The 14,838-nt window shown below is 39.0% G+C and overlaps 2 protein-coding genes across 3 annotated transcripts in view; both read right to left on the bottom strand.

Moving 5' to 3' along the window:
* Window positions 1-14,838, bottom strand: part of LRRC69 (leucine rich repeat containing 69) — a 95,036-nt gene that overhangs the window by 32,898 nt on the left and 47,300 nt on the right. The window contains exons 5-6 of the mRNA XM_005888291.2: window positions 14,004-14,075; window positions 1,818-1,919 (exon numbers count right to left, since the gene is read on the bottom strand). Coding sequence (XP_005888353.1) covers window positions 1,818-1,919; window positions 14,004-14,075 — 174 coding nt within the window. The remainder of the gene's footprint in view (window positions 1-1,817; window positions 1,920-14,003; window positions 14,076-14,838) is intronic.
* SLC26A7 (solute carrier family 26 member 7) overlaps window positions 1-14,838 on the bottom strand; it is a 226,459-nt gene that overhangs the window by 202,255 nt on the left and 9,366 nt on the right. Inside the window, exon 3 of one of the 2 annotated variants that reach the window (XM_070382933.1) lies at window positions 14,004-14,075. The exons of the other annotated variant lie outside the window; for it this stretch is intronic. The gene's annotated coding sequence lies outside the window, so the exon portion shown is untranslated. The remainder of the gene's footprint in view (window positions 1-14,003; window positions 14,076-14,838) is intronic. 2 annotated transcript variants of the gene reach the window in all.

Genomic DNA, 14,838 nt, shown 5'->3' with positions numbered 1-14,838 from the left:
TGTGAACTTGGACAAGTGATTTACCTTCTCCAAGGCTCAATTTATCTATAAAAGAGGAATAATAATGGTGTCTTCTTTTTGAGAGTTAATGGAGGACTAAATTAGTTCATTTCCATTAAGTGCTTGGAACAATGCCTTGCCCATGGTAAACATAATAAGTATTAGTTGTCTATTAATATTTTTATTATTACTATTAATATTATTTTATTACCATTGTTCTGAAATGTTTGATTCAAGGAGAACAATTAGGGCATGAGGAATTAAATTTAATACTTCAATTTTAAAATCATTTATAATTAAACTTCAAATAAGTTTTTATTCACATAGGAGAGGGAAATAATACTGTTTATGGAAATATAGACTGAGTCTCTGGAAGAGAATTGGAAAAGAGTTAATCAGCCTTGAAAAGATGAAAGTCCTTTGGCTTAGTGATTTCATTCACAGGGATAATATGGACATGAGAAGAGGATAGCCTTGTTTATAAAGGCCAAAAAGTTATAAGATTTTTAATATCTCAACAGCCAACAGTAGGAAAGTAGTTTAAAATATTCTGGTATAATCGTATACCAGTATATTATTATGTAATCATCAAAAGAGATGTCATGGATTTATTTTTTACTGACTGGAAAAATATTCACAGTATTTTGAGTAAAAAATGAAGTATCTAAATAGTACACAGCTTGAACAAAGCTTTGATATCAAAAACTTCTGGATTTTTGAAAAGTTCTAGCAAAATAAATGTCAGAACAGTGATTGTATCTCTGCACACTGGATTTTTGAGTATTTTTTATCAATTTTTATTGCCTTTTCTCTTATTTCTCTAAATAAGCTTGTATTACTTTTAAAATAATTTTTCAACTGGTGGCTCAGATGGTAAAGAATCTGCCTGCAATGCAGGAGACCCCAGATCAATTCCTGGGTTGGAAAGATCCCCTGGAGAAGGAAATGTCAATACACTCCAGTACTCTTGCCTGGAGAATTTCATGGACAGAGAAGCTTGGCAGGCTACAGTCCACAGTATCGCAGAGTTGGACACAACTGAGTGACTAACACACATGGCATTATAACTAATATTTTCTTCCTCGCTCATCTATATTTTCTAGTTTTCTGTATTAAACATATATTACTTGTTCAATAAGGGAAAAATGTTATTTTTTTTAAAAAACTAAACCATTAAACAATGTTGGTTGTTTCCTGTAGTCAGGAAACTTGAACCCTTCCCAATACTTGAAAGTTTTAAGACAATTCTGCATGTTCAGCTAAAAGGACCTGCGAAATCCACATTCACAGCAGAGATTCATACTCAAATGTGGTAAAATCTGTAATCTTCGATGTGTCTATCACCAAAAGACATACACAGCCAGTCCTCTAATATACTTCCCTATTCCTTCTTTTAATATCATCAACTTGTTTGACTAAAGGGAACACAATTTCTGGATCATATTCTTTCATCCCCTAGGAATGGGGATAAATGACAAGGGGATGGAAGAGGCAAAAGACCCCAGTAAGAATAAATCAAATATATCTTTAGATAATACTGAAAAAATATGTGGATGCTAAAGCGAACACAAATTCCTCTCTTTTGATCCAACAAAATGTTTAAAATGTCTCTGAATGTGGTCACTCTGGAAATCAGGAAGGATCACATTGGATTCTGCAAGCAAGTCAAAAAGATTATGACTAGGCTCCACAATGCCAATGGATTATGGTTGTATTAATCATTTGCTGGCTTGGTAAGAATCCTTTAGAAGAAAACTCTTTAAAACTTAAATCATGGCTTTAGCTCGAAGACCTGTGTGAATGACATAAGGTTTCACCTGTAAACTCCAGATGTCCTCCTGTTTTATAGCACTAACTGGCTGCTTCAGGAACAGCGGGTTTCCCTCACAGTAGAACTCCCTCAGCTTCAAATCTTGAAACTTTCAAAAACAAAATAAAAACTTCATTACACAACAAAATAAACTTCACTTCGGAGCCTTCATCATCAACAAAACTAGACTTTTTAAAAAGTCTACTTTAAAATTTAAAATAGTTAAATATTTATATTTTTAAAAAATATTACTTTATTTAAGATCTATATTCCACATTAGTATTTTAATAGCAAGGCATACTCAAGTTATTAAAAGCATAAGGATCTTCATGTTACCAAGGATGGCAATGACTTTAGAGGTCATTGGTGGCATCCCCCAAACTAGACAGCTGAGAAAGCTTGTTCAGGATCATAGAGCTGGTTACTAATAGAATAAGGGTTAATTAATCAAATGCTGGGTACAGTTTGCAACTAATATGTTTGTTAGGAACCAAGTATGATGAAAAACCCCTGGAGGTGCGCATAGCAACCCACTCCAGTATTCTTACCTGGAGAATCCTCATGGACAGGGGAGCCTGGAGGGCTACAGTCCATTGGATTGCACAGAGTCAGACACGACTGAAGCGACTCAGCACGCACTCATGCATGATGTAAAATAACACTCTAATACACACCAACATCTAGATATCACATACTGTCTTATGATTCATTTATTTATGATCAAGAAGGAAGGTAAGGGGAATAGAGAAATATCAAAAAATTCTCATTTTATTGAAGTACAGTTGATTTACCTGTTGTGCACAATGAAAATAAAAAAGAAAATGTACAATTCACAAGGGTATTAACTCTTCTTTGAAGAAAACCAAAATTCAGCTGGATTCTACCCTTTGCATAGAAAAATAGGGAATTCTCTTATATTAATATTATGCTTTGATTCCCAAGAACTTATGTGGTTTTCAAAATTAAACTAATTTAGGGATTTACTTTTCTGAGCCTTAGATTCAACTGTGAAATAGGGAAAATAATACCTGTCTTCAGTGGTGTGCAGATAAAATGGCTCTTTGGAAAGGAAAAAAAAGCTCTGATTTGTGGCATGTTTTCATTCAAAGGTGTCAATAGTCCTACAAGGGCTGATTCCAGCCACGGTAGGAGTGAGCCAGGATGAGCAATGCCATTACATCACTGCACTTCACACTTATGAAAGAAGTAGAGATACTTCCTTGATTTCAGCCCAGGGCTTAAAAAAATAATTGATTTTAATACATCTCTCCAGGGCAGCATGTCATCAGGTCCCAAAATTCTCATGAAATTTCTACAACATAGACAAGATTTTAAAATAAAATACAGGGTTCAAGACCTCATTGGAATCACATTTAGACATTCTGTCTTTCTTAATTCAGTTTCCTCTGGTATCCATCAACAAGGAGAACCCAGAGAGTTGAATCCAATGGTAGTCTCAGGTAAGTGCTGGGTGTGCTAAAATGAAAAGAGCACTTCTGTGTTTAATGGAATCACCCTTTCTTCCTTCTGGTCCTGGAGAATAACATTCTATTATTTATACTTAAACTCAGTCTTTTTATAAAAAACTGATACAAATGAATATCTTGGGATATTCAAAAGCATTAACAGATGTGAACCTCATTTCAAAGCTGACCATGGTCCAAAGAGCATATATTTTTCTTTAGGGATCATTTTTTTCTTCCTTCAAATCCTGTAATTATTCTTCCATTAAACATGGTAATGAGTTATCCGGCTTGCTAACTTACTACACATAATATATCAGAAAGAAATTAATGAAAGGAAAATAATAATGAAAGTCATTAGCATGTGTTTTGTAGCAGGTAAATTTCAGCAATCTGAAGTCACACAATGTCTCGGTGTCCACTCTGAATATTCCCCAGAGCAGCACTTTTTAATACCCTGTTTCTACATGCACTACTGGGTTTGCTGTCAGTGCATGCGTGCTAGTCACTTCAGCAGTGCCTGACTCTGTTCGACCCTATGGACTGCAGTCTGTCAGCTCCTCTGTCCATGGGACTCTCCAGGCAAGAATAAGTTGCCTTGCCCTCCTCCGGGGTATCTTCCTAACTCAGGGATCAAACCTGTGTCTCTTATGTCTACCTGCATTGGAAGGCGGGTTTTTTACCACTAGCGCCAGCTGAGAAGCCCTTCCTGTCAGTCTAACTTTTTAATACAACAATATTCTTTGCTAGTATCATCACTCCAATAGCACAATCTCTCCTGCTAATAAAATATCATTATAGCTGTTCAGAGGCTCTTTGCATAGGCCTGCTTAAACAAACACTGTCATGACTTTAATCTCAACTGGAACAATTTTGTTCCTCCCCTCCCCCTCAAGGGTCTACAGATATTTTTCATTGTTACAAGTGGGGGAGGGGCAGTATTACTGGCATCTATGTAGTAAATATTAGGGATGCTGAGAAACATCCTATAATACACACAGCAGCCCCCGCAACAAAGAATTATCAGGCCCCAAAGTGGTGTTGATGTTGAGAAAACCCTGGTTTAGAGGTACAAGGTCATAAACATTCACTGACCCTCTTATCTAGAAAGGGGATTTGCAGCTGGAGGAAAATGAAGGTTCAAATGAGGGGTTTTATTTTTTTAATCTAAAGAAGACTTGATCATGTAGAAGTACCAACACAGAGAGATTAATTTAGAGGAGAAAGAATAATTGAAAGAGTAATGCTCAGGTGAAGGACACAGAAAGACCTTTGAATATTAACATCTTTCAATTATCCTGTCTCTATGGCTAGAAGAAAAGATGCAGACATGAATAAATTTGAAGGTGTGGAATTGGATGTGAAGGAGTCAGACGTGATCCCTTCAATTTTTCCTTTGGAATAGAGAATAGACCATCTGCTAACTGAGTTATAAAGTTATTAGCAAGTTGCTAATGTGGGAGAAGCCTTGAAAAAGGTGGGAAAAGTATGGAAAAGTATGGGATATGCTGTAGGTTTTAGAAAAGGAACCTGACGTGGTACAAGCAAAAATATTATACAGGGGTGTTGAGGGACCCACTGGAATCCACACATGTGGAGCAGTCCCTGTCCATAGACTGTGTGCTCCTTTGGCACCCAGCAGTCCAGATGCATTAAGAATCTGCAGAAGGATATACCAGAAAGCAGGGAATGAGCTCATACGTACTAAGACATAAGTGAACTGGACTGGGTTCTTTGGCGTTTGGACCAGACAGAAAAAGAAATAACAGTACAAAGTTTTGAGGGACTGAAAGTAAAAGGAAGCGTGGAGAGACATGAAGTCTCAGTGATCTCAAAGGAAAGATACTGCGATAAAGCAACAAGAGAACTGGACCGTGGGAGAAACAGAGGTCAGCCTGCCGAACTGGACTTGAATTCTTCATACTGAGAGCAGCTGAACAGACATGATGGGACCGTAAAGTGAAGACCTGAAAAGATAATCAAAGTCAAGGAATCCAGGGACTTTGAGCCTAAGTTGACTATGTTGACCACATTTTTAAAACAACTTGAGTAATATTTATTCTCAAATATTTGGCTGTCTCCTGGACATCTCCAGATGGGAGTCCCACAGTCACCATAAATTCTAACATTCAAGAATCGAATCCATTTCTCCCATATTTTCTTCATTCCTTTTCCTTATTATCCACATCAAATCTTCTGTCATCAACTTCCTGTTCTATCAATTCCACCTTCTTAGAACTTCTGGAATTTATCCTTTCTTTCCATCCCCCATCCCACCCATCTCCTCAGCACCTCTGCACCATCCTTTTTCCTGCTCCCTGCCCCCGCCACTAATCTCTCTGGTTTGATTAAGGCCCTCATCTTATATGAACTACTGCAACAGTTCATATATTGCAAGCTTTTGCTCCCAAAGTAGTCTTTTAAAATGAGAACTTATTCATAATACATCCTTGCTTAAAATTATCAAGGTTCCCTTATGTCCATAGGATAAATTCACAAGTCCTAGTATATCATATTTGGTTCTCCTTGGCCTGTTTTAACAACCATATATCCTGGTAGGCTCTACTGTTACCCTTATAAAACAGCCATCCTGTAGAACTTAGGGTCTCAGAAAAGGCCAGTGTCTTATAATTATCGCTTGTGCTGTGCCCACTACTCAACACACTCCTGGATCTTCACTTCATGACTAAAATATCACCCCATAAGCATTTTGACTTTCCTTGTGACTCAGATGGTAAAGAACCTGCCTGCAAGGTGAGCAACCCGGGTTTGATCCCTGGGTCAGGAAGATCCCCTGGAGAACGGAATGGAACCCACTCCAGTGTTCTTGCCAAGAGAGTCCCATGAATAGAGGAGCCTGATGGGCTACAGTCCATGGGGTTGCAAACAGTCAGACACAACTGAGCTACTAACATTTTCACTTTCAGTTTTTGCAACTTCTACCAAATATTCCCATATCTCCTTAGGCCTTATATGTAAATTAATCATATAAGTCATATATGAATCATGCAAAGTCACTTTTGTCATGTCTGACTCTTTGCGACCTCATGGACTGTAGCCCCCCAAGCTCCTCTATCCATGGGACTCTCTTGGCAAGAATAATGGAGTGGGTTGCCATTCCCTTCTCCAGGGGATCTTCCCAACCCAGGGATCGAACCCAGGTCTCTTACATCTGGTGCATTGAGAAGCGGCTTCTCTACCACTAGAACCACCTGGGAACTCCCAAATTAATCATACCACCTGTAAATACTATGAGGCAATCACTGTTGAAAAGTCTCTCTTCATTTACCAGGTTTTGGTCTTTTTAAGAGCTGCGTTGTAAGTGACTATTTAATGTAAGCTCTAAATAGTACCTAGTACACAGTTGAGGCCCAATAAATAATCAATCACATACAGCTCTCCCTGGGTACTCAAGATTTGCGAAGGCCTTCTTCTCTAGACTTATTCAACTGTTACAAGCGTTTCTGAAAAGCCCCAGGCCTACGGACAATGTGTAAGTTCAGCATTTGCTTCAGATCAGTCTTAAGTAATGGGGGAGATCAGAAGGGGGCTAATTTAGGAAGACATTTGTTAGTGTAAATGAGGAGAATGGAGGCTGAAATTTCATATAAACTCAAAAACAGAACTGATAAGTAAGTGATGGCAAATAACCACATGCCCTTTAGACCATCTCAAAGCTCACAGGGTTACCCTTTAGCAAGAATTGGAAATGATAAATATGCTAACAGTTATTTGTGAAAAGAGTAAGATTTTAAGTATTGGGACTATGTCATCCAAAAATATTTGAAATGGGAACAAATATGTATATATAATTTTCTCAGAATTATTTAAAATTTTAAAAACCTTCCTATATTAAACAATGTATGACAAGTTACATTACTCATGTAATACTCAGGTACTCTGCCTTATCACTATCTATGTATAGAGATCACCCCTACCATCAGCTTTCCCTGTCTCTGCACCAAAGTAAATAAGTGCTATTTGCAGTTATACCTTAGGGCGTGCAAGAATCACAATAAACTCATCTTCACCGACTTCCAACATGCCCTCATTGGTTGCCAGAAATTCTCCTCTAGTCAACATGCTAGTCAATACAACTCCATGTTTTCTTTGCTGGCTCATCTTTTTTGCTTAACAATGAAACAGTTCTCCCCTAAGCCTAGTACATTCTCTTTTCACTTTATTTTTTCCCTAGGCAATCTGAACCATATCCATGACTTCAGTGAAACCTCTATGCAGATGACTCAGGTTCCACACCCTACAGCCAACTGCCTACTCAAAATCTTCACTTGGATATCATAAATATATGTTAAACTCACTCTATCCAAGACTGAACTCAGGATCTGCCCTCCTGAAGTTGGTATTTTTCCTGTGTCTTCTATATTACTCTATAGAAAGCTCACTAGCTCATCACCATTTCTAAATTTAGCTCTTAAATGTCTCTTGAATTTGTTCAGATACTTCTACCCCAATTGTCACCACCTTAGACCAACTTACTATCATTTACTTCGCTTCAGCAAAAGTCTACCAGATGTCCACCCAGTTCCCTTTGTCAACCCTTCCGTTGTGTACTCCACACTTTATAAATATGATCTTTTCAAAATATAGATCTGATTATGTCATCATAATCAGAGCACCAAATCGCAACTAGCTATTGAACAACCATCAACAGGAGGATGCTGAAACCCACGAAAAAAAGATATCCCACATCCAAAGACAAAGAAGAAGCAACAATGAGATGGTAAGAGGGGTGCAAACATGATAAAATCAAATCCCATACCTGCTGGGTAGGCAATCCACTATCTGGAAAATAGTAAACACCAAAGAAGTTCTCCCACTGCTGTGAAGGTTCTGAGCCTCATGTCAGACTTCCCAGCCTGGGGATCCAGCCAAAAGACTGGGAATCCCCAGGGAATCTGATCTTCAAGGCCCATGGAATTTGATTACAGGACATCCTGCAGGCAGCAAACGAAATCTTGTGTGCACTAAGACCCAGGGGAAGGGAGTCATGACCCTACAGAAGACTGAACCAGACCTACTTGCCAGCGTTGGAGGGTCTCCTGTGGAGGTGTGGGTCCGCAGGGGCTCGCTGTGGGGGTGAGGGCACTGGCGGCAGCAGGCCTAGAAGGGGCCCCTTGGCATAAGTCCTCTTGGAGGTCACCATTAACCCTACCAGAGAGCCAGCAGACCCCAGGGCCAGGTTGTCTCTAAAAGAGGCAAACAACTAACAGAGAGTGAGTGCAACCACACCCATCAGTGGAGAATTGGATTAAAGTTTTACTCAGCAGGCTCTGCCCACCAGAGCAAGACTCCGTTTTTCCCACCACCAGTCCCTTCCATCAGGAAGCTTATACAAGTCTCTTAGCTTCATCCACCAGAAGGCAGACAGAGAAGCAAGAACCACAATCCCTCAGCAGCGAGAACCAAAAACACATTACAGAAAGTTAACCAGGATGAAAAAGTGGAGGGTTTTGTCCCAGAAGAAAGGACAAGATAAAACCCCAGAAAACGAATGAAGTGGAGATAGGCAACCTTCTAGAAAAATAATTCAGAAAAATGACAGCGAAGATGATCCAGAATCTCAGAAAAAGAATGGAGGCAAAGATTGAGAAGATACAAGAAATGTCCTCCAAAGACCTAGAACTAAAGAACAAACAAACACAGATGAAGAATACACGAGAAGGAATCAATAGCAGAATAAGTGATGCAGAAGAACAGATACATACCTAGAGGATAGAATGGTGGAAATCACTGCCATGGAACAGAATATAGAAAGAAGAATGAAAAAAATGAAGACTGCCTCAAAGAACTCTGGGACAACATTATAAATACCAACGTTCACATTATATGGATCCCAAAAGAGAGAGAAAGGACTTGAGAAAATATTTGAAGAAATAATAGCTGAAAACTTTCCTAACATGGTAAAATAGTCAACCAAGTCCAGGAAGCACAGAAAGTCCCAGGCAAGGTAAACCCAAGGAGGAATGCACCAAGACACATAGTAATCAAAATGATGAAAATTAAAGACAAAGATAAAATATAAAAAACAAGGACAAAAGGACAAATAACATACAAATGAACTCCCATAAGATTATCAGTTGATTTTTCAACAGAAACTCTAGAAGCCAAAAGGGAATGGCATGATATATTTAAAGTGATGAAAAGGAAGAACTTACTACCAAGAATACTCTACCCAGCAAGACTCTCATTCAGATTTGATGGAGAAATCCAAAGCTTTCCAGACAAGCAAAAGTTAAGAGAATTCAGCACCACCAAAAACAGCTTTGTAACAAATACTAAAGGAACTTCTCGAGGCACAAAACACAAAAGAAGGAAAAGACCTACACAAAATAAACCCAAAACAATTAAGAAAATGGTAATAGGACCATACTGTTGTTCAGTCGCTAAGTCGTGTCTGACTCTTTGTGACCCCACGGACTGCAGGATGCCAAGCTTCCCTATCCTTCACCATCTCCCAGAGTTTGTTTGAACTCATGTTCATTGACTCAGTGATACCATCCTACTATATTATCCTTTGTCACCCTCTTCTCTGTCTCTCCCAGCATCAGGGTCGTTTCCAACATGTTGGCTCTTTACATCAGGTGGCCAAAGTATTGGAGCTTCAGCTTTAGCATCAGTCCCTCCAATGAATATTCAGGGCTGACTTCCTTTAGGATTGACTGGTTTGATCTCCTTGCTGTCCATGCAACTCTCAAGAGTCTTCTCCAGCACCACCGTTTAAAAGCATCAATTCTTCAGAACTCAGCCTTCTTTATGATCCAACTCTCAAATCCATACATGACTACTGGAAAAACCATAGCTTTGACTATACAGACCTTTGTTGGCAAAATGATGTCTCTGCTTTTTAATATGCTATCTAGGTTTATCATAGTTTTTCTTCCAAGGAACAAGTGTCTTTTAATTTCATGGCTGCAGTCATTGTCCACAGTGATACTGGAGCCCAAGAAAATAGTCTGTCTTTGTTTCTATTTTTCCCCATCTATTTGCCATGAAGTGATGGGAATGGATACCATGGTCTTCGTAAATGTTGTCTTTAGCCAGCTTTTTCACTCTCCTCTTTCACCCTCATCAAGAGGCTCTTTAGTTCCTCTTCACTTTCAGCCGTAAGGGTCGTGTCATATGCATATCTGAGGTTAATGATATTTCCCCCGGCAATCTTGATTCCAGCCTGAGCTTCATCCAGCTCAGAATTTGACATGATGTACTCTGCATATAGTTAAAATAAACAGGGTGACAATACACAGCCTGGACATACTCCTTTCTCAATTTTGAACCAGTCCTTTGTTCCATGTCCTGTTCTAACTGTTGCTTCTTGACCTGCACACAGGTTTCACAGGAGGCCTGTAAAGTGGTCTGGTATTCCCATATCTTTAAAAATTTTTCCACTGTTTACTGTGATCCACACAAAGGCTTTATTATAATCAACGAAGCAGAGGCAGATATTTTTCTGGAACTCTCTTGCTTTTTCTATGATCCAACAGATATTGGCGACTTGATCTCAGGTTCCTCTGCCTTTTCTAAATCCAGCTAGTACATCTGGAAGTTTTTGGTTCACGTACTGTTGAAGCCTAGGTTGAAGGATTTTAAGCATTACTTTGCTAGCTGTGAAATGAGCTCAATTGTATGGTAGTCTGAACATTCTTTGGCATTATCCTTCTTTGCGATTGGAAAGAAAACTAAACTTTTCCAGTCCTATGGCCACTGCTGAGTTTTTAAACTAGCTGGAATACTGAGTGCAGCACTTTAATCCCATCTTTTAAGATGTGAAATAGCTCCACTGGAATTCCATCACCTCTGCTAGTTTTGTTCATAGTAATGCTTCCTAAGGTCCACTGGACTTCACACTCCAGGATATCTGGCTCTAGGTGAGTGACTACACCATCATAGTTATCTGGTCATTAAGATCTTTTTACAGTTGTTTCGTGTATTCTTGCCACCTCTTTTTAATCTCTTCTGCTTCTATTAGGCCCATGCCGTTTCTGTCTTTTATTGTGCCCATTTTTGTATGAAATCTTCCCTTAATATCTCTAATTTTCTGCAGAGACTTCTAGTTTTTCCCATTCTATTGTTTTCCTCTGTTTCTTTGCATTAGTCACTCAAGGTTTTCTCATCTCACCTTGCTATTCTTTGTAACTCTGCATTCAGTTGAGTGTATCTTTCCCTTTCTCCATTGCCTTTCACTTCTTTTCTCAGCTCTCTGTAATGCCTCCTCAGACAAACATTTTGCCTTCTTGCATTTCTTTTTCTTGGGGATGGTTTCAATCATCGCATCCTGTACAATGTTATAAACCGCCATCCATAGTTCTTCAAACACTCTATCAGGCTGAATCTACGTCACTTTCTCTGAATAACCATAAGGGACTTGACTTAGGTCATACCTGAATGGCCTAGGGTTGGTTCATCCTCTGTGTTCATCATTTACCACAATAGTGGCCTTATCTATCAAATGTGGAAAATTCTATTCATTTGGACTAGTTGGACCAAACCTCAGATGAATTCACAGAATATTTTACTTCAATGCGCCCAGAAAATTCTGAAATAGGTGCTCCAAATGCAACACTAAGTCATATTCTTTCACAATTACCCTACATTAATGGGCTGGTGTTTTATTAAAACAGCAAAATTGTAACTACAGTATCACTATAGAAGGAACTTTGAATTCATGGTATTACTAAGTCAAATACTGAATATAGTTTAAGAAAATTATTTTTATTTATATGTTTAACAAATATTTATTCAATTCAAAGGCTTCCCAGGTAGTCTAGTGGTCCACCTGTCAATGCAGGAGATAATAAGAGACACGGGTTCAATCCCTTGGTCAGAAAGATCCCATGGAGAAGGGCATGGCAACCCACTCCAGTATTCTTGCCTGGAGACACGCCACGGACAGAGGAGCCTGGCAGGCTATAGTCCACCGGGTCACAAAGAGTCAGACATGACAGAAGTGACTTAGCACACATGCATTTGATTGAAATTCAAGACTCTGCTGCTATAAAGGTAAAAAAGAGTACTCTTTTCCTTTGGAAGATTACAGTCTATTGAGAAGACCAACTTGAAAAGTATTGTTCTATTTTGTGGTATATATGAACCACAGAGGTGCCAGAGAAGACATGGGCAGCTTTGGCAACCAAGGCAGGTAACACAGGGCAGAAGAAGAGTCATACCGAGACATGGATAATATCGTGTAGCAGGACAAATAAAATCCTGTAGGATTTGCAGGGTCAGTATTAACATCCAGTGCTTATTAAACATTCAAAACTGCATGTTTTTGGAAAACGGTTTGGCAGTTCCTAAAAAAAAATTAAAATATGGAATATGACTCTGAAATTCCACTGCGGGGTATATGCCCAAAAGAAGTGAAAGCAGGGACTTGAGCAGACATTTGTACGTCTATATTCACAGCAGCATTATTCTCAATAGCCAAAAAGAGCAAGCAATCCAACTGTCCGTGGGCAGATGAATGAAAATACAAAATATATATACATTTAATGCATATACATTACATACAAGGGAGTATTATTCAGCCATAAAAAAGAAAATCTGACACAAGCTATAACATAGATGGACTGTGGAGACATTATACTAAGTGAAATATGCCAGTCATAAAAGGACAAATATGGTACGATCTTATTTATATGAGATTCCCAGAGTACTCGAATTCTCAGAGACAAGAAGTAGAGTGCTGGTTGCCAGGGGTTAGAGGGAGCGAGGAATGGATAGAAAACTTCTGGAGATAGGTGGTGATAATGGTGCTGCACCAACATGAATATATATATACAGAGAGAGAGAGAGTGACTTACAACTATACACTTAAAAATGGTTAAAATGATAAGCTTTGTTAAATATCACTCAGAGGGTAAAAAGGATGATAATCTCAATTTTGTATTGATTAATCAGAAAAAGTGATGGATCAACAACTATTTATTGAATACCTCCTGGATCGTTGGGCTTCTAATTACCTTGAAGTGGAAACACATTCACTCCAACATGAAAAACTATAGCTTCTTTCTGAAAAGTTACAAGTTGCTAATACCAGTTACTTAAAGCAAAGTCAAAATTCATCTCCAAGTGAAAAAAAGTGCATTCCTCATTGTCCGTGGCTTAAAAGCAACTAATAAATATCTCCTTTGGACGAACTCAGTTCAGTCGCTCAGTCGTGTCTGACTCTTTGTGACCCCGTGGACTGTAGCACACCAGGCTTCCCCATCACCAGCTCTCAGCATCAGGGTCTTTTCTAATGAATCAGTTCTTCACATCAGGTGGCCAAAGTATTGGAGCTTCAGCTTCAGCATCAGTCCTTCCAATGAATATTCAGGACTGATTCCTTTAGGATTGACTGGTTTGATCTCCTTGCAGTCTAAGGGACTCTCTAACACCACAGATCAAAAGGAATAAGAGAACAAGTTCCAAAGTTCTAGAACAAAGCAAATCTTTCCGTTATTTGTATTAATTCAAGGTTCCAATTACCGTAGGTTTTACTGGCTGCCTATTTTTTCACAGGGAATTTCCTCTGGCTCAGACGGTAAAGAATCTACCTGCAATGTGGAAGACCCAGGTTCAGTTCCTGGAGAAGGGAGACAGAAGAGCCTTTCAGGCTACAGTCCATGGGGTTGCAAAGGGTCAGACACGACTGAGTGACCGACGCTGTTTTTTCTATTCCCAATAAACAAAATTATTTTTCAATTATAATACAAGTTGACTCTACTTACTCCTGGTGGAAACATCTGAATAACATTTCCAGCTACATCTAGAATTCTCAGGTTGAAAAGATTACAAAGTCCCTGTGTCAGGAAACAAAAGAGAGAAAGAGAGCTTTAACAAATCTAATATGTAGCATCATAAACATCTCTTGTAAGTTTAAACTTGATGAGGCTAATCACCTTTCCTAATTACCTGATCAGTACTCTCCCCAAGGAAATCACAACAAATGAAGCACCAGATTCTCTGAATTCTCCATTTCCTCTGACCACTCCAGGGCAACATAACATGGTGGCCAAGAACTAGACTATCTGTAGTAAATATCTGTAGGTTCAAATTCACCTCTGACACTTACTATACATCTATGGGCAAATTTCTTAATCTTTGTACTTTAGCTTAGGAGATCCAACCAGTCACTCCTAAAGGAAATCAGTCCTGAGTGTTCTTTGGAAGGACTGATGCTGAAGCTGAAGCTCCAATACTTTGACCACCTGATGCGAAGAGCTGACTCATTTGAAAAGTCCCTGATGCTGGGAAAGATTGAAGGCAGGAGGAGAAGGGGACCACAGAGGATGAGATGGTTGGATGGCATCACCGACTCAATGGACATGAGTTTGAGTAAACTCCGGGAGTTGGTGATGGACAGGGAGGCCTGGCACACTGCAGTCCATGTGATCACAAGGAGTCGGACACGACTGAGCAACTGAACTGAACTGAACAGACCTTCAATATGGACACTGAATGCATTAAACAAATTACAAATCAGAAAGTGCTTACTAAAGGGTTTAATAGATACTGAGCATTTAGTAGACATTTCTATCATTAAAACAGAAAGAATCTTTGGGA

The sequence above is a fragment of the Bos mutus genome, chromosome 14 (assembly GCF_027580195.1).
Source record: "Bos mutus isolate GX-2022 chromosome 14, NWIPB_WYAK_1.1, whole genome shotgun sequence".
NCBI classification, from domain to species: domain Eukaryota; kingdom Metazoa; phylum Chordata; class Mammalia; order Artiodactyla; family Bovidae; genus Bos; species Bos mutus.
The sequence above is the reverse complement of the archived record's forward strand: the minus strand, read 5'-3'. Positions and strand labels throughout refer to the sequence as shown.